Consider the following 20,721-nt stretch of genomic DNA (forward strand, 5'->3'; position numbering starts at 1 on the left):
TCATGTTACTGCCTGCAGTAAACATATCAGGATTCTGGGTTTCATAAAGCTGGAAATGCAGTCATGACTCATTAATGAAGACAAAACAAAACATCATGAACAACAACAAAAAAACAACCCACCAGCCTGTATAGGTTGTTTGTTTCTTTGTTTGTTGGTTGKTTTTTGTATTTTACAAAATGAAGCAGCAGTCTGACCTTAACAYTGTGATCCCCCCAGTGACCGGTAAGTCCAGCAGCCAGTAGACCTGGGACAAGTAGAATGAAAAACTGGAACTGAGGAAATCTCCCATGAGTGTCCAGATATCCCTGGAGAACCAAGTTTGGGGGTCTTGGCCTTCATAGTTCTGAGTCAAATCAAGGGATGCCGGTGACCAGAAGCCATGGTTCTGTGTGTCCTTATGGCCATGAAGTTTCTCACTTCTCCTTTAGAGAGGCAGGCATGTTGATGGGTGTTAAGGGCTCTCCTTTAGTGGGTCTCTCTCCAAGTGAGCCACTCTTCTACATTACAGAAATATTACTTTTTCTCTTTATTAATTTCATTTTGTGTAACTGGAAAAAGTGCTACCCAGTCTAGAAATTCTTTTCTGTTTAGCTTTTTTTTGAGCTTTGAATATTGTTACTGAGCTGATGGCTGCCCAGAAGCAAATCCCACTTTCTGGCTTTGATGAATGTTCCCAAAAACAAGGGACATAATGTGGTTTAAAATCCTACAAAATACTGGATTTATGTTTCCTACCCATTTCTTCTTCTTGTTCTCTTTCTTTCTCTCTGTCTCTTATTTCCTTGGGTTGTAGCCATTTGGAATGGAAACAGTCTTCTCTTTTGGCCTGAGAACTGGACTGGAAGTATTTGAACCTCAAATCCAGTTCCAGTTCTTTTTAAATGTTTTATCATTGAAATTCAGTCTGTGTAAGTAAATAAAAGGCACACAAGAAAGTGAAATTAACTGAATTAACTATCATTAAATAAAATAAATCMGGAAATAAATACAGGAGAGGAATATGGGTCATATTTACTCAGGAAGCTTTACATCTCCCTTAGTCCAGCCTGGCAAGTATCCTTTTAATTTGTGTTTCATGCAACTTCAAGTATTTTTAAGAGCCAGGATGCTGAGCTCCATCGTGCAAGGTCATGCTGGCATGAATTGAGGGAACTAAGCTGCCCATCCAAAGTGTAGAAGGGAACTTACTGCATTTCTGTTGGGAAACTTGCACAGGTGCTGGAGGAGGCAGTTTCCCCTGCTTTGTTCTGATTGACCCTTTTTTCTTGCCGTTTACATTTGCTCCCTGGGCATTCAGTCACATTGGCTTCCTTAGTCTGGCTCCAACCCCAGTCTTGGTGACTGCATTCAGTTTGTCATTCTTCCTCTTTCCTGACAAATTTGGCAATTCCTTTCTTTTTTCAGTAGCTGCTTGCCATCACTGAGCTAACTCTACAGTCTGAATTTCTGTATGCTGATAGATCTGCTTCTGTTCTTGGGTCAGAAYGACCTGTTCATGAACCACATTACCCTTCTGAAATCTATTCTTTCTCCTGCTTCCCTCCAAGGCAGCAAGTTTCCTTATGTGCCGTCTTAGGATCCTGAGTCAGAATAGAAAAATAGCCTGCCTAATTCAGAGTCTTCTTTCTTAGCTAGATCCATGGTTTTCCCGTGCAGTCACAGTGATCTTTTCTTCATCTTTTATAGAATGGGAATGGGGGAGGGAAAATGATCTGGAGAGTTCCAGAAGAAGGTCTCATGTCTCTTGTATTTTCCAGGGATTTCTTGGATTGTTTTTTAATAGGGTGGGGTTTGATTGGTAGTGTAGGTAGATAAGAACAGGCAGGCCTCTTCCATTCTTCCTACTCMTTTYCTTTTCTCGGTGAAGGAGCACACTKGCTGAATGCTGACTTCAAGAGAAGGAGCTGAGGAGCTTGACTGCAGCTTTGYGTTCTGAAGATGTTTCTTTCCCTGCTGAATACTCGTGCTACCTGCCCATCTGACCTGCGGGTTAGACCCCAGCATTTTACCTCCTAACAAAGACAAACACTAACTTTCAAAATTAAGCGTAAGCCGTTTTCCACATCCTGTTTTCTAGGCAGATATGTTTGGGTCTGCCTTTGGTGATCCCCTTATGCCTGGAAACCCTGAACAGTTTCCTTGTCACTGTGTTACCTGAGCTAATGTGATGACTTGTAAAGTTCTTTTGGCTTCATCTACCCTCCTGAGTCACAATAAAGTGGGATGCACTCTTTTCCATCTGGATCTTCCATCCATGCAAACGGACTTTCTACGTGTCTGTCCTGAAAAGCATGTGATGTTACCAGGATGCAAAATTATGTGACTGGAAATTGAAAGCAGATTTATCTTTATGTCCCTGCTACTGCCAGTATCCAGGGCAGTGCCTAGAAACTGCAGTGTCAGAATCCTGCCCTCAGGGTGATTTTAGTCAGTAGGTGCATTCTTTTGATGAAATGGTKGTCCTGAGCTGTATTGATCGAGTTCTTCATTTAGATATTGCACAGCTTCTGTGCAGAGCTTCTGCTGCTTGTCTGATCTGCCAGCAGACTCCAGAAAGAGTCTGATGGATTAGAAAACCAAGTTAGCTGCACTGTATTAAAACTAAAAAAAAAAAAGTGAGAGCATTCATTAAGCAGTTCAATAAAACAATCATATTTTTTTTCTAAGAATTCAGCTGAGCCCAGACCGTTCATTTCAGATGAGTGTTCTGGCCTCTATGATGGTTCTTCCAAACCTGGCATTTCTATTTCCCTATCTGCCCCTCCTTTCCCTTCCACRTGCTTGACCTCTAGCAGCATTCCTTTGCTTGTCTTAAGGCCTTACATGTAGTTTCACTCTCCCTCTCCCCCCAAGAATGTGATTCTGGCCTGAGTTTTCTAATTGTGTATAGCAAGGATAAAACTCCTTGCCTCGCTTGGCTGCCCCCTTGTTTGGAAACTCACACTAAACACTTCCACATGGTTTGCACTCTTTTTGCACAGCTAATTTTTTTTTCCTTTTAAACTTTTTCTTGTTTAAAATAACCCTCCAGCTTCTACCTTGGGCTGCTGGCACTGACCTCGCCTTGTTACTGTTTGCATTTCTTTTGTACCTTTTTGCTGCTTAAATCTCTGTGGGCTTTTAAATCTGTCAGCAGCGCTACCAGGCTCAGTGTGCAATTTTGCTCACTGTTTTCACAAGTTTCCCAGCCCTGAATGCTTTCCAAATGAGCCATTGTTGGGCTGAGTTAAAGAGGTATTGTCTCTGCTTGGACAAGGTTAGTGTGGGTGCCAGAATCTGTGTGTGCAGCATTTTAGTGCCACTATGTCATCTTGATATTGGACCCCTGGACGCTCCCTTCTCCAAGTATTTCACATATAGGGGAAAAAAACCAACCCCCTGCCAAAACTGATTCATTGGATCATTACTGGAAGATTTCCTTTATGTTACTGAAACTCTAACTTGGACATCTTCATCTGTCCCTCTTCATGCAGTCTGCTTGCTCTGATGGCCATTCTTTTTTATTTAATCCCCTTTATTGGCACCTAAAACTGGCAGCTTTGATTGGAGCCCTGTTCTGGTCAGTACTGAATTAACACAGAAGAAGTAGCTATGTCTGGTTTGATAGTTTTAGAAACATATATAGGAAAAGAGTCTATGATTATTGACCTTTCAGAGAGGAGTAACTGAAGCTGTGGAATTTGGCGGTGTATCCAGAGGGTGCTCTTGACAGAGTCTGGAGTCAGTTCCAGATCCCAGCATTATCCTTCATTTCACTAATGTAAGATTGGCTCAGCTCTAAGAGGGTATGTTCTATTGAGAGCACTTTTCTTAACAGAGACTGAATATGCTGGTCTGATCAACCTGGTGTGATGCTGTGGAGTTATGCCTTTATGTCTGAAATGCTGGGTGTCTTTTGATGGGGACTGTATGGTTCAGAGGACAAACATCTGGAAAAACATTTCAGCCYATTGGTTGCCCATGACATGATGACTGTCTCATGGCCTTTGCTTAAAAGGTGGAGAAATTAAGCTATTTTTTTCCAATGGAAGAGCAATTTGGTACTGCTGGTCAGGAAAAAAAAGATGTATCAAATTTTAGCCTTTCTCTAAATGTCATAAGGAATATCTGCATCACATTTGTACTTTGAGTTTTTCACTTCATCGCTGACTTATCGTTTTTAATGTAAGTTTGATGTKGGAGTTTTTCCAGGCTGCCTCTCTTCATATGTTATGCTCTGACAGGGAGAACTCAAGGTAGCAAGGAAATCATCATGAAACCAAAAACCTTTGGAGTCTATGGGAGCCAGTATGTCCTCTTGACTGAAGGCTAGTCAGATATGCCTTGTCCAGTAACCTCTCAACTTATCAGAAGTTAATAGTGCAGCTGTTGACTGTGTTTTCTTTCTGTTTCTCTTTTTCACAATCTCCAGGATGAATTGGATCTCACAGACAAGAACAGAGAGGCTATGTTTGCACTCCCTCCAGAGAAGAAATGGCAGATTTACTGCAGCAAAAAGAAGGTATGACTGTTGTCCTCATTGGAGTAGCTCACCAATAAATTCTGTGTGTATGTTCATAACTGTATCTTTATTTGAGGTATGTGTTTGTCGACTGTTTACTCAAGAACATGAATAAATGATGGAAGGATTTTTATCAGAATGGGTATGGCACAATTTTCTGGTAAATAATGTATGCACATGAGATTTCCAAAGAAAATGTTAACATCTTAAAATAGTACATTGTCCCATTTTGAATCTTTTGCATGTTTGGGTTTTTTTTTTGTTTTGTTGTTTGTTTGGGGCTTGTGGGGGGTTTCTTTGGGTTTATTTATTTTTTCTTTGAATTGAAAGAAAAGCTATCATGGAAATGCATTAAGGAATTTTTAAAAACTTCTGTAGGTTGCTTATAATAGAAGAAAACTTATAGTAGAAGAAAACAACTTTCAGGTTGTTCTCAAATATCTGTGAAGTACACAACAATTGGGATGTCTTAAAACTTAGTAGTTCGACGTCTTCCAGAGTTTGTAGGAAATGTTCCACATTGCACTAGAAAGCGAGGACCACCTCCTTGTATCAATTTCCATGTGGCACTTCTCCATTCAAGGTCTTCAAATTTCTGACAAACCAGTAAAGGGGCAATAAATCAGAGGCTGATGAATCACGCTAGTATTCTGTTGCTGGCAGAATGATGGCCAAGTGAGTGGAGAAGTTGTATCATTGCCGTGACGCTTCTAAACAAGAAATTTCTGCAGTAATGGTGCTGGGGAAAAGTTTTGTTGCTCTAGGAAACACAGTCAGAAATAAAAGATAACCCAAATAGCATGTATTTATTAGCCATAAATCTTAGGAGGAAAAAGGTGTGGCGGCTTTGTTGGTTAATTTTATTTTCTAAGTGTGCAAGTCATGCTATGGGAGCATCAGTCTTYAAACGTAAATCTGTATAAAGGAAGGTGAAAGAGGAGATTTAGATTTCACTACTGAACCTGGCAGACTAAAATCCTGCCCATGGTCCTTCTTCAGCCTGTATTTGCTGCCTTTTTTCTACCAAGGCAGTGAGCTTTTTTACCATGTAATTAAAGAAAACCAGTCCAATTGGAGTGTTTTACATTCAGGGCTTTTGTGGTTGGTTTTTTGGGGGGACTTTTTTTAACTTCAAACAGGGAAGTTAACAGAAATCAATTAGTTACAGTGGCTATGACTTAGCAATAGCTCAGAGCTAGTAATAGTGCACAAGAGCAGTCTAGGCTCAGTTGTCTTCAGTGCCGTGTCCACTCCTTTTTCCTGCTAATACACAGAGCTTGCAAGTGGAGGGAAGGTGCAGGCTGCTGTGATTAATGTCTGCTTTACATTTTTGCTGACCAGCTCAGCTGGGTTTTTCTGGTGGGAGAGGATCTGTCTGTAGCTGTCTTAGAGACATCTTGCCTCCCAATCCAGTCAGCCTTGGCAGGAAGATTCATGCTTTAATGTATTTAATATGTTGGTTGGATTCACTCATTACATTGGGGAGGTTGTTTTTTGTTGTGTTTTCTTGTTTGTTTTCTCCCTTGCTCTACAGTAGTRGGTTTGCTATAAGAATCTTAAATACTTCCACAGTTAAAAAAGCTGCATACTGGAAAATCTTCATAATGCATTTAGAGTGCAGCCTCAGTTAGCTGAACTGCAGCTATCGAAAATGATGTGCTAACTGGAATGGGATGCCATTGCCAGATGTCTATTCATTACRTTGTAGATAGTTTCAATTACTTGAAACCTTAACTGTCCAGTGTTATTCATTGTTTCCCTCACAGGCARTCAGATGATTGGTGATGACATGTCTCTCTAGCCTACTACCTAATCCACCTATCATCATTGTTTTGCAGTGACAGAGAAGCCTGTTCCAGGCTTCYCTTTAAAGCAAAGCCGCCTTTCCCCCCGAAGAATTTGCATTCTAATTTTAGCTACAAAGGGTCCAATTTCTCACTTGGCAGAACACTTCCAGCTAGCCAGGACGAGCCCCCAGAGGGCTTTGTCTTGCCGATGCTGGGTTCTTTGAGTTTTCTGGGAAGTGAGGGCCCTATGCTTTATGATACAGTGAGTGGAAACACTATGAACTAGAAGGTCAAGAAGTGCACTGAGGCAACTGTTCACAGTTGTTAATCTCAGGTGCCTTTTCTGTTCTAAAAGTAATGGGAAGTCAAGAGCTTCCTGATTTGCTCTAAAGGTGGTGAGATTAGTGGGCTGCCTTAAATAAATAAATGTCACTTGCAAAAAGGAAGATTAGTCATTGTGACAGACACACATTTATCTTGGCAGTCAGATGTAATCTTCTATAGTACTTGATTCCAATGTGGTAACAGAAAGTCACTATTGTATTAAAAAACTCATTCTACCTGTTCMTGATATCAAGCCTTTCTGAAGAAAAGGAGGAAGACAGGTATGTCTGTGCACTGAAAGTTGTATGCCAGGGGCAGAGCTTGCCAATCACCAGTCCACAGTAATCAGAGGGGGCTGAATTCTGAACTGAAATTTCATGGTTGTCAGTGATACCTTTAGAGTAACAATCACAGTATTACATGGCCATGCTTGCTTTGGTCACTTTTGGCTGTTCTGGGTTCATGTCTTAGTATTAAAAACAAATTACCAATTGTTTGACCTGAAAGAACAGCTCTAGCTGGCAGCTCAGGTGAATGCTTTGCTCTCATTTGTGGAATAACTATTAGTGAGAATAAAGGCTGCTCTGTTGGAAAATGTTAATGTCTTCTCAATCTCAACTGTTCTCTACCTTGCCACTAATCAGTACAGCATGGACAATGAGACATGCAGTCTTAATTTGCTTCAGAGGAATCATTAGTCACCACTGATGGCACCCTGGCCTTCTACCCAAACCACCAGTACACGTTTTAGATTGCCTCTTACTCTGTATTAGGAGCTTCCACTGATATTATTAAGTAAGGCCATWTGTAGAAAATAAAAATTATAACATCCTCCCTCAGTTCAGGTACTTTATTCTGGTTTTGTTTAGAATAAACTTCATGTCTTGCTATAGCTGAAATTCAGACTTACATTAAACACCTCTGTAACTCCTGTCTCTAGATTTCCTATCTGATATAAGTTTTGCAGGAATTAAGTCAAGCACTAGACCAAGATTTCAGACGTATTTATTTGCAAATTTCCAATATCAAAGTTTAGAAATCAGTGTTCTTCAGTGCTGTTTTTTCAGGAGCTGACACTAGCATACATGATCTCATTAAATAATTATATAGAGGGAAATATCAATAATCAAATAATTATATAGAAGGAAAAAGTTGTTAGCTTAATTGCCTCATCTATGAATCAGCTCATACTGGGATCCCAAACAAGTAGAAAATGCAGGTATTGCACTGTTTCAGCACACGTTGCTTTGGATGCAGCCTGTGTGAATGAGGCCTCATTGTGCAGGCCATAGCTTATTGCCTTCTAAACAACCCTACAAGCTGTTAGACTTATTGCTATTGGAAAGCAAGTCAAGTTGTTTTCTATTTATGGCTTTTCCTGCCTCCAGAGACTAATTTGTAAGCTTTTGGCTGGACAGATTTTAGTAGCAAGCACACACATTTTGCAGAGTTAAACAAGTTTGGTTTTTTTTCACTTCTGTCTTTCTTTGAGGAAAAAAATAAATTGGTAGCAAATCTCTTTCCAAAGAGACACTCTAATACTGGACTAGCTGGATCATACAGCTTCTTTCAAATCAAAAAAATAAACCCAACAAAAATCTCAATCCTAATARTACATTGAGCACCTCTAAATATTTCAGTGTTATCTTGTACTCTTGTGATTYTAGTGATACCCTAGAATAGCTGCTTTGAGTTGATTGTGCTTTATCTACTCAAGTCAGATGATTTAAACTCGGGCAGTGAGGCAATAAGCAGCACACTGAAACTTTCTTGAACTAGGCATTTAGGACAGCTGAAAAAAAGTATGTACTTACAATTCGTAAATTTATTCTTCTTTTTCTATTATGGGAAAGAGATTCTYCACAACAGCAAAATATTTTCTGAGGAAAATCTACCTGAACCATAGCCTGTAACAGCAAAAATGTGGAAAATAAGAAACTATCCTTCATGACATGATCTCCTGCAATTACTTTTTAAAATATCTTATCAATTATATATAGTTTTTCATCTAGCTGATGAATAAGAAAATCTAGTAACTGAATATGAAAGTAGGAGTTAGGGAGCTCCTTGGCTCCAAAAGTCTTTGATTTAAATTGTTTTATAATTTCAAAGAACTGTGATAGTTATATTTATGCACAAATGCATTTCTCTGTACATGAATGAAAGAATAGCAGTGTTAGGAAACTTTTTGGAAATGTTTTGGCCATGCCATCCTCTCATACATTTTTCCTGCACTATTTACATGTGCCTTGACTGCATACAACATTCCTTTTCTTCTTTTTCCCTTTCCCCTTTTCATTTTCTTTTTTTTTAAGATACATGCTGAAATATCTGCATATATTTTCAGTTCAAGTGCTGCTCATTCTTTGTCTTTACTGCACTTACGTATCTTCTAAGATGTTCTTGTGGTGAAGTTTCTGGGTTTGGGTATGCTCACTGTAAAGAGAAGGAAGGACAGAGTAGAAGGCACTTTTGCTCATTACGCAGTCATTAAGGAGTCCAAATCCTTTGGACTGAGGTCACACATCAGTGCTAAATCACTGAGGCTGCAGTCCAGGTGCAGAGTGCCCCAAATGCCCTCCTAGAGAAGATTTACACCCCTCACGAAGAAGCAGGATCACTTTGCCTTCAGTTCTCTTTTCCTGACATAAGGGCTGCATCCTCATTGGCTTTGAGATACTCTTGAGACTCCTAGCTTTAGTCAGACACTTATTTTTAGTAGTGTTACTACTGTCTTTTTGTACCATTTGCAGCTCATTTTCACAAACTACCACTTTGGTCCCATGCTGGCTGTCTAACATTAATGAAGATAATGTCTGCATGTCCAGTTTGGATTTTTTCTTTCTTTGAAAGTTTCTCTTTGAGCTTTGCCCTTAAGGTTTGGATTGTCAGCAAAATGTCGCCATAAAAAGTATAGCTTGATATTGTGCAGCTGGATATAGAATAAGATACTTTGAAATCTGCTGGAGGGATCTAAGCTGCTTTTGCAGCTTCTTGTGTAATGACTTTAGCCTACCAGGGATGAATGACAAGATGAATGCAATTGTAGAACCTGGAGTTCTCCTTGCCTTTAGGGAAGGCTTTCAGAAGCGAGTGAAAATTTATGCACCTGCTGTTTGTTCTAGGGCTGCTGGTCATCTGTGGTTTTGCATTGTGAAGGGCAGTTTCASACTGGTTAAGATGGAGAGACAGTTACTTCTGTGAAATATCTCAATGCTAAAGTGAACTGGCAGGGCTTTTATTCCAWACCCTGAGCTCTTTGCACTTAAAACTTCACATGGAGGTTCTAAGAGCAGGAGATGCATTACACTTGATCTRTTTCTATAGGAGTTGATTTATTCAAGTTCCTGCTTTAAAGTAGGAGATATACGTGAAGATCACAGAATCACAGAATGGGTAAGAGACCACCAGTTGGATCACCTGTGACAAGCACTGGAKCAAATGGTTTGCATTTAGACCATTCTTGAATATCTCTTGTGAGGGAAACTCCACAACCTCTCTGGACAATCTGTTCCAGTGCTTGTTCACCTGCACAGTTAAAGAAATTCTTCCTCATATTTAGGTGGAACTTCCTGTGCTTTCATTTCTCCCCACTGCCCCCTGTCCTATTGCCCAACATGACAAAGAGCCTGGCTCCATACTCTTGGCACCCTCTRTCCAGATCCTGATGGACAATGATGAGATCCCCTCTCCGTTGTCTCTTTTTGAGGCTGAACAAGCCCAGCTCCCTCAGCCTTTCCTCATAAGAGAGATGTTCCAGTCCCTCAATCATCTCTGTTCCCCTCCGCTGGACCTGCTCCAGGGGCTCCATGTCTCTCTTGTCCTGAGGAGCCCAGAACTGGACACAGCACTCTGGATGAGGCCTCACCAGGGCTGAGCAGAGTGGCAGGATCAGCTCCCTTGACCTGCTGGCAATGCTCTTCCTCATGCACCCCGTGGGCCCCCTTGGCCACAGGACACACTGCTGGCTCATGGACTGCTCTTTGTCCACCAGGATCCCCAGGACCTTCTCCCCAGAGCTGCTTTCCAGCAGCTGAGCCCCCAGCCTGTGCTGGTCCATGGGGTTATTATTCCCAAGGTTCAGGATGCTGCACTTCACTCTGAATTTCAGAAGGCTCCTCTGTGCCCATCTCTCCAACCTGCTGAGGACCTTCTGAAGAAGATCTGCACAGCCCCCTGGGGAATTGGCCACTCCTCACAGCTTTATGTCAGCAGTGAACTTGCTGAGGAGGCATCTGCTCCTTCATCTGAGGCATTGATGAATGAGTTAAACAGTATTAGGTCCAGTATTGARCCTTGGGGGACACCACTAGTGACAGGCCTCCAAYTGGACCCTGGGCCACTAGATCCCTCTGGGATCTGCCATTCAGCCAGTTCTGAAGTATTCAGGAGATGGCAGATATTCCCTAAAGAAGAGAGAAAATGGGTCTTCATCTGGTCTCATTTAGTGATACAATATGCCAGATGAAGATCACACCATTGTGTTGTCTGAGGGGGGGGTTTTGGGTTTGTATTGTCTGTTCTGAGCTACGAAAGCCCTTTGGGGTTCATAATTTCTGTATGAAGACTGCCAAGCACGTGGTTGTCCCATAATAAATGAAGTGGGTGGTTTGAAGTTGTATTGTTTTCAATTCTATCTTGCATTATTTTTTCCTCTTTGAAATACTCTCAGAGTCTGTTACTGATTTGGAATATTAAACTGTTTTAGTTGTGGATTTRTAGCTTTAAGGAGCATTTAATGTGTCCCTTATAAGCTCCTTTCTTTAGAGTTGTTCCACATGCCGTATCTGGGCACAACAGACGTGAACACACAGGATGGTTTGCTGCACTATTTGAGGAGCCATTTATAWGGAGTCACAGTTAGATGAGTCTTGGATGTGACTTCATGAGAGATTTTCTTGCARCTTTTCTTGCAGCAGTGTTGAGGGGGAGTATGGGTGGATGTGGGAGTGGGTGCTTTTACTCTCTGTTCCCCTGGAAGTCTGGAAAACRGCTCATGTGACAGCTAACAGCAAAAGCAGTTGGGGTGGGCAGTGGGAGGCTGAAGAAGCTGTGTGGGACTTTGAGTTCTTAGTGTAAGCAATCCTGCAGTTAGCAGTATTGCTGGGTAATCTGTGAGGGTGTCTCATGACCACAGGGCAAAGGCCAGCAAAGCCACGCTGGATATGAAGAATTATACTTTATCTGGAGTCTTTGGTACATCAGAAAATTGTTTCTCCTCCTACCAATGCTTTGGAAGTTTATGGCTGAAGTTCAGCTTCAGTCAGCATTTTAAATTTAACTCAGTGTTCAAACCTTGACAATGACCTGAATAACCTGATCKAACTTTTAAATTACCTCTGAGCAGGTCCCTTCTTCTCAAAGCCCTTCCCATCCTAAATTGMTTTGTGATTCTCTAAACTGTTCATAAAAAAAAAATGTGGAAAGCAGCTGTATGGCCCTATAAAGAAAGGGAGCAACAGTAAGGTTTTTTGCAACCTCCCGTGTACTGTCCTGTGTTACTACTCTGAGACCAACTCTTTGAAACAGGCTGGAGCTGGTGCTGTTTGGTTCCTTCCCAGTGCCTGGGATCCGTGGTTGCTTTTTGTCTGGGAAGAATGCATGACTTCCTTAGCTCAGGAGGCTGCTGGTGAAACAGTCTGAAGTGTGGAATCTCTCAATGTAATTCCCTGAAAACAGGCTTGCTTTCAGTTAGCSTAGGGCTCACTGGGAATCTCATAATGCTGGGAAGTCACAGTGGGAGGATGTTGCCCTTTGCAAGCCACGGCATTCCTTCAGCTGGATGTTTGGAAAATGCCAGCAATTGTGGAGTTAACTTCCTTTTTTCCCACCAGCATCTGTTCCATTTTCTGCTAGCAGAATGACTTCATGCTCAGATGTTTGGAATGATTTGTGAGCTTGATGCTGACATTGGRTCATTTCAGTATCTTTAGTTTAGGTATAGAAGACAGGCACATGACTTCAAAAATTACTTTGCAATAAATGCAAGTGGGCTTAAGAACAGCAAATCCAGAAACCCTGGCCTATGAAAAGCATGGGACGTAACAGAAAACAACAAAATGCTGCAAGAATGTCACTAATGCATGAAACACACACATTTCCTGATCAGTGGTGAACTTGGGACTTTTCAGTGTAAAAGAGCTGTTTGATTGATGGTACCAGTTAATGTGTGTCAAAGGCTGAAGTAGTAGCTCTCAAATTTGGGCAGCACCGTTAATACAGTGTATAGTAAARCCTAAAATGATATAMATTTCCTTATGCATAATTTAATGCMGAGAATGTGTCTTCACTGTAAAAAGAAAACTTGAGATTCATGTAAGACACCATCTCATTCTCTTATAGTTCCATGTAATGAATTTAGACGTTTTTTCCTCATCTCACATAAGTATAATACAAATTTGATGATGTTGCACTATTATTTCTTAAGCAGGTCACCATACTTGAGAAGAAACATTACCTTTTCCTTATGGTGTATGATGGAAATCTTGTAATTGTTTCTTCATGTTTTTTCCTTGTTRTTTTTGCCTATATGGCAAAGACCTCAAAGTGATTACGTGAAGAAACAATATAGTAATTTTAATGATCTTAGAGACTTCTCCTAACTTTTTTATCTTGAAGTCACTCTTGTAATGGTTTAAAGTGTAAGTTTAGTGTCAAGAAGGCAAAAATGCATGCATAATTTGGATGATACACCATTATTATAGCTTGGAATTGTGACACCTAAAAGRCCACATTATAATAGACATAAAAGGAGACAATAAATTTTTGCCAGTTGTCTGCTTTATTTGGTTTATGTTTTCCATGTTGCAATGCCAGCAGTTGCAGACTCATTTATTTATCCTAGCATAAGAGGTTACCTTAGGTCAGGGTCCTGAAACTGTATATTTATTTATGTATAATTGAAAAGTATTTTCTTCCCTGCCCCCCATGGGAACAGCATGGAATATTTTTAGTTTCTTCCTCCCTCTCCTCCCCTTCTCCAACAACAAAAAAAAAAGTTAGTTGTTTCTTGAAAAATTCCTTCCTACCTCATTAGTTCAGACTTCTGAAGATGTAAATTCTATAAACTTGCGGCGGTATTTTCAATAGATATTCTAAGTGTGCAGAATTTGTGTGTCGACCTTGCAGGTCCATGTTTTTCAGGTGAGCTACTAGTGCTTTACTTGAAGTTAGAACTCAACATTAATCAAAAATCAGGCCCCAAATMGTTCTGAGTTTGCACAGTGATAGTTAGAAAATTGTCATCATCATGCCTAATGCTGGGTTTTGCATTTGGCTTGCTTTCTGTGGGATTTGGGGAGGATTCAGTGGAAGCAGATTTGACCCTAGCATGAAAAAAAAAAAAAAAGGGAAAAAAAGAAAACATTTATCCAGCTGTCATCCAACTAACATGGTCTAATTTGCTGTATTTAAAAACAAAAATAACGGCAAGCAAACATATTCTGCTGCATAGGAAGTACATATAAATGCTGATGCCACTGGATTATGTTCTGTCCTTGTCTGTCCTCTTGCAAAAGTTCTGGTTCTTCAAGATCTGAGTATAAGCCAGTCCTGCTGATGGTATGTAGAAATGATGACACCATACAATCTGTACAATGCAGTTCTCACTGTCTGGATTAGTGGCAGATAAGCAAGAGCAAACAATATGTATATARTTCTGGTGTGTGAGAAGCAAATTCGGCACAGACCAGGGCTTCCTCTGAATTTTACGGAATGTTCACCAGCCTTTAAAAAGCTAGTGAATACTGAGCAGGAAAAGTTGCTAMATTCCTATCTTTTCAGTGAGAAATTTAGAAATGAGCACAGTAAATAGTTGTTGTCAGAATACAGTGACAGCCATGAAGAGAAAGAAATAAATTTCTTCTACTTTCTGGAGAGTTGTTTAGTTTTCTTTGCAGTCAGACATTGCAGTTTCAGCTACTCACCTTAATTGAGGTGAAAATCTSATTGCCTTCCATGATAATTCAGTCAACTGTTGAAAGGCACTTGGCATCCCAAACATCGTGCAGATGTACTCAGAAAAATGAAGGCTGGGAGAAACAGTTTTACCTGAATTTATACAGAGATAGATAAAGCAGCTGAGTGATACACTCAGATACTAGGCTAGCAGTTTAGGAGTCAAGGGCCTGTCAGACTATTTATTTCCTTTGTTTACCTGTCCAACAACTCCTAACTTTGGGGGTTTTTCCAATAGTGAAATGATGGAGAATAAGTGGAAAATACATTAGGTGCTCTGACCATCTTACTCTCATCATGCTTAGTAAAGAGCCCAGAGTGGAAGCAAACTAAAGAAAGCAAGCAGCAGTGTCACTGGAAAAGCAGACAGTGGACATGTGATGAACAATGAAAATAAATATTTTAGAATTTAGAATTTATATTGTAATATAGGTATTAAAAAATTCTCTGTGTTCTTCCAGAAGGACTTGTTCTAAATAACTCTGCTGCCTCTTGGTAGGTATATCCTAGGTAGTTCTGTGTGTCTGAGTGCAGCAAGTGACATTTCATTCCCATCATCAAGCAACATGCAGGGTGTTTGCTGTGAATGGTAGGTGATTTAAATTTATTTACAAAAGATTTTAAGTGATTGCTTGTTGGAGATAAACAGAAGAATGAAAAGATAAACTTGGAGGCTCGGTTACACAGTCTGGGGCCTTCTATGGCTTTTCACATTGCCTAAAGAATTCTAGGAGGAGGAGGAGGAAAGGAAGTGAGGAAGGAGGCTGTCCAAGTGACAACATTCTAATGTGGCAGGGATACAGCTGAAAACAGTGCTGTTGGAAAGGAGACAAGGTAAGCTGGTTGGGTAAGGAAAAAGTCCCTTTCTGTATCCACAGAATGTTGACCTTAAGCTGAACGGGCTTGGTGGAAATGTACACACAGCACCTACATAAACACTGAGTAAGCAGTGGCACAGACAATGCAGAGTTTGGTTGTTAATGAAACAATGAAATATGTCCTTAGGTTTGTTGGGACAGTGACAGATTGTTGGCTTCACCTGCCACAGGTTACACACAGTACTACAGAACCTTGACCATGACCTCAAGCTTGCTGCAGGTTTGTGGRAACAGAGCTGTGCTTCAGGAATACAGCCACACACCCAGTGAGCAGGCCATGCTCATGACAAACATTTTGTCCCTCTGGGTAGAATGTTCGTGAATCAATCTTCTCACYAGTAGGATCCTCCCTAGTGGACATTTCCCTTCACCTCCAAAAGAAGTGGATGGGCCRAGGAAAGGTTGTTCATTGAAGGTGCAGTGAATTCATGGCTGCCTTATTTGGCAGCTCTTTATTTAGATTGTACACTTACCAATGGCAGACTATCAGTGGGTTGATTTGGGTGAAAAGTAGAGCACATAAAAGCTATTAAACATGAGTATGGACTTCAGGTGATAATACAGAATGGTCTTTATGCAGCAACAGAATCAGGAGAACTTACTCAGCAAGAGACCAGCTTCCACGGCAGAGGCTRAGGGTCCAGCAGAGGAACATTTAATGTTGATAGACTTCAATTTGGCAAGAAAGTTTTTTCCTGAGGGCAGAAATCACTGGATAATTCAGCATGGCCTCAGCTGTACAATTAAGTAGTTCTGTGAATATAAGGGCAAGTTATCTTCTTGTTCACTTCACACACTATATCCCTAAAYTAATGCCTGGTGATGGTGGGATTCCCATCCTATAGCCGGACTAAATAAGTTTGAAGAGGGACAAGCAGGCTTGTGTGATCTGTAAATGATAAATGATAAGAGGCTGCTTCAATCAGTGCTGGCAGCAAATTTACATCTGTCTGTATTGAGGAAAATGATAAAAGACAAAAGAAGAGGAAAGAAAAGACAGRTTCTTAAAAGTAGGAATGTATTGTGCAATCCTACTAAAATATAAAGTTCCTTGAAACAGAACTGTCTTCATCAGTAATCTGTTGTAAGTCTTACGCCAGATGGGTTTATTATAAACTTAATCTTGGTTTAAACACTACAGTTATACATTAAAATCAGTGGTTGACACTTCTGAGGTTTCAGAAAACATTAATCCTTATATCTGGCTCAAAACAATGCACCACCAACCTTTCTGCMTGCCCATTATGCCATTCTAGTCTGTTTTCTATGACAAACTCTCCATGTGTATATATGCAATGGACCTCCTGTGTTTTCTGGAGGACAAAAAATAAAAGCATGGTCTTCATCACCATTAGACTGATTTCAGTTAGAAAGACTTAATATGAAGTGGCTTTGAGTTTTAGAGGGGGTTGGAAATGATGCATGATGTGTATGTAAGGTACAACTTCAGGGAGATTCTATATCATGATTGCTTGGGAAACAAAATGAAAGTGAGGGATGACATAATTAGTACAAAACAAAGCATATATTTATCTTGGCTGGAACATTTTCAGCCCTGATAGAGCTAACCATCTTTCAAAAACTACTGATAGTCCATTTTAATTTCTAAAGGCTGGTGAATTTCAGAAGCAGTGAAGTTTCTCAGTATTAGGAAATGCTTTCTAAGCAGGAATCCTTATTGTTCATAAATGTATCCACATGATCTTTTTTACTTTTGTACTTTATTATATTTTTTAAGAGTGAGTTCCACAGTTTGACAATATCRGGCATTTCATAATATAAATAATAATCTGAAGCCTTTGATTCTTCCTTTGAAAGACTGGCTAGTAAGCGGCAGCAGAAGTCATAATTAGGTCTGTCAAGTTACTGGCAACAGGGCAGAGCTGAGGCTAAATGAAGCAAAAAAAGRAAAAAAGAGAAAACCCACCCTGTGATCCGCTGGGGAAAATAACCCTGTGTCGTGATGCAGGGAACTGGAAGTATGTATGGATACACCTGACCTTTGTGAGAGGCAATTAGAACTCCTCAGCTGCATGCTCCAGCTGGTGATGAATGAATATTCTCTTTCAATAACTTATACAGTAGACTGCTTTTGTGGCAGAGGGATTATTATCTGCACATCAATAGCTTAATTCCAGGGAGAGAAGTAATGTTTGTTTTTCTCAATCTGGGTAAATTGTGCTTAAAAGGCTTGGATATAACTTCCTTCCCAAAACTCTRAGACTATTTGTGTAAATGCTAGTCATGAAGTCTGAGAAATGGAGCAGTGACCACATCTGTATAGTGAATGGCTCAGTCCTATGGTCTGTGCTGTTTCAAAATTAGCATCTCTTGGGACATGGTTGGCTTTTTAGAGGCATAAACTGTCTGAAAAGCTTAGATGTATTTTAGCTCCACTTCTGAATTAGCATTTTGTCCCACAGCAGATCAAACACATTTTGCATCTTTTAATGAAAGCATTTTTTATTTGTGAAACTTTGGCTGCTCTGAACTGAGACACAGCCAATAGAATGGACAGTGTTTTAATAAGCAAGTAAATGTTTCTTTGAAAGCTGAACTTCTTGAAGTGAAGAAAAGTCAGTAGGTCAGACATGAAAAAACGGAGAATGGTGATTTGAATGAGAGTGCAGTGCGACTTATGTGGATTGATTCTTGGCTGTACTACAGATTTCCTGGGTAACTGGGTACTGTGTATTTTTCTGCATCCCATTTTTCATGTTTCTGCTGATCTCGCTGATAGAGACAGTGAAAAACATAATTCATTCGTTTCTTGAAGGATCTTTGTCAGTGTGTGGTGCAAGGTGTTACAAGATTGGATTGCAATCGGCATTAATAGCAGATGATGCAGTGAGTTRAGAGCAGATGTTGGGATAAGTTGAGTCTTTCATCTCTGAAGGGAAAAGAGTTGCCCTTGTGAGTAATGAAGAACCAGTAATAACCATTTTCCACCCTTCAAGCATAACAAAATCCCACCTTGTTTTTAGTGGCCAGAATATTCATGTGAAGAGCAAGGGTCATGCACTTGACTTTGAAACAGAACATGGACRCGAGTCTGAATCCTGCACATCTCAGAGGAACATTTTACTGGCTAAGCTGTTGGGAAGAGTGTGGGAGGACTTCAACAAGGAAGAGACTCTTTATCCAGAAAAGCTTTAATCTCAGTTGATGTAAATCATGTCAAAATCTCRGTCAACTGTGATTAAAAAAAAATCCAAACACTTCCCAAAAAATGGCCTTCAATTTATAATCAGGATTCCAAATCCCATTGCCTTTCAATGGGAAATTTGAAAAAAATAGCTATAGGGGATATGACAAATAACATATTTCACTTTCTCTTAAATTACGTAAGTTTATTGTAATGACCTGAAATCCATTTCTATTTCCTGAGCTGTATGTGATGATGCTGACCTTTCAGACCAGGTAAAATAGCCCATCTTTCAGCTCTGTGATGTACTTGAATGATGTGTGAAGGCTGTTGAGAGGAGGAGCCACACTAACCTTCATGTGGCTTCTGCAAGGAAATGCACTTCTTTGCGACCTGAGTGTAAACYTGAGCATGCAGTGTCTGGACACGATGCAGTGAACAAGATTGAACAGGAATTTATATTACAGTAGCCTCATTTTATGATCTGCATCTGTGTTTGTACATTGATTTTATTGATACAGAGAGGATCTCAGTGGACRGTATCAATCTTCCTGACCAAGAAAGATTTTAAACCCACATTTTCTATCATCAGGTGTGTGTCTTGTTCCCATTCTGTTCTAAACAGTGCAAAACAGTAAGGTGAGCCTGTCTGCCCTCCTGAAGAGACAGGTTTGAGGAGGAAGTCATGTTGCCAATGAGTAGACGTCATCCCAAGCATACCTGTGCTTGTCCTGTGACATGTGTAACAGATGATGCATTTCTTGATGCATCTTTTCAAGGAGGAGGTTTTATTTTATAGTTTGCCTTTTAGAAGGACTTCATGTGTCATCAGCCCTGGCAATTTATTGCAGGGGTGTGCGCATGTCTGCGTGTGCGTGCAGGTAGTGACAAAGTCCATGTCATGGTTGGGCACCCAGGGATGGCAAGCACCTGCTGATCCCAGGGAGTTAATATTTGTCAACATTTCATAAAAATAACCTGGTATAGATRATGATGAAAATAAGGGAGTGCTGGACTTAGTATCACACAGTGTCAATCTGTTCCTAACTCTGACRTTAGTTTTAATTACCATGTCAATAAATATACCTCTCTGTCTCCATCTGTAGAAAAAGAAGCCTTCTTAAGTTACTAATTCTGTGCATATATTTATTAATGCTTTGACATGCTCAGATTTTCAGGACATGCTCTGGAGAACTGCTCAATATTTTTGGAGTTGGCTTGGTGCAGAGTGAAATGKCAATGTGTCATCACTGAGAACTGAAACCCAGTGCTTGCCCCAACAGAGTTTCAATGCAGGCAGTTACTGTACAGGCTTTCCCTGTGCCGTTTCTTGTAAGACTGAAATCATCTTGAAAGAAACACCGTATAAACAGTGTGTTTCATTTTCATGATCCACTCAGCAATGAATATCTGGCATTTCCACATGATCTTTGTAACACTTTTGTTTGGTACTTCTTTTTTCAAAAGTTTTGCAATGAGGGCAGTAGTGWATAATGCTTTCTTGACTGTGTTATGGCAGTCTTTGTATTGCAAATGCTTGTCCCACTGACATGGTATCCACTAAAAGTCTCTGGTCTCTAAAGAACAGTTTGCCTGATGGATCAGGTCTCCCAGGATTTGCAGAAAAAGGCTTTTGGGATCAGCTGAGCTGTGCACACAGTTCTTTGCTTTATTTTCTTTCATTTTGATTGGTTCAGATGGTCCAAATATTTGCAGAACTCCGTTAAGTCCTATTTGGGATGAAGTCATAAGTTCCACTTTCCACCAAGTCATGGAGCCTGTCCAAATTAGTGTCAAAGCCTATATAATACCTTGGCTATATTGCAGGCTTGTATAGTATCAAGATCCTGTTTTCACAGCAGTTACATAGTTGTTACTTCAGTGAAGAATGATATSGCCCCTTATAAAGTCCACAAGCTGACGCCTGTTTTTTAATGTAATATTTACACTATTCAAGGAGCTAAAAGAAGGCTTTGCTTTAATAGATTCCTTCAGCTAATGTTTTTTCTTATACAGATGGGTTATTGTTTCCAGCTTTTGATACCTATGCAGCTTTATATATTAAAGCCTCTTTATTTTTTTCCTTTGGTTGTTTTTTTTTTCCCTTCTCTATGTCCACTGTAGTAA

At 40.2% G+C, this 20,721-nt stretch overlaps 1 protein-coding gene across 4 annotated transcripts in view; it reads left to right on the forward strand.

The window, feature by feature from the left end:
- Positions 1-20,721, forward strand: part of DAAM2 (dishevelled associated activator of morphogenesis 2) — a 170,701-nt gene that overhangs the window by 73,052 nt on the left and 76,928 nt on the right. For all 4 annotated transcript variants that reach the window (XM_057371013.1, XM_057371022.1, XM_057370996.1 and 1 more), the window contains exon 3: positions 4,415-4,504. In XM_057371013.1, coding sequence (XP_057226996.1) covers positions 4,415-4,504 — 90 coding nt within the window. The remainder of the gene's footprint in view (positions 1-4,414; positions 4,505-20,721) is intronic.

The sequence above is a fragment of the Malurus melanocephalus genome, unplaced genomic scaffold (genome assembly GCF_030028575.1).
Source record: "Malurus melanocephalus ecotype Western Australia unplaced genomic scaffold, MMel_1.1 scaffold_5, whole genome shotgun sequence".
NCBI classification, from domain to species: domain Eukaryota; kingdom Metazoa; phylum Chordata; class Aves; order Passeriformes; family Maluridae; genus Malurus; species Malurus melanocephalus.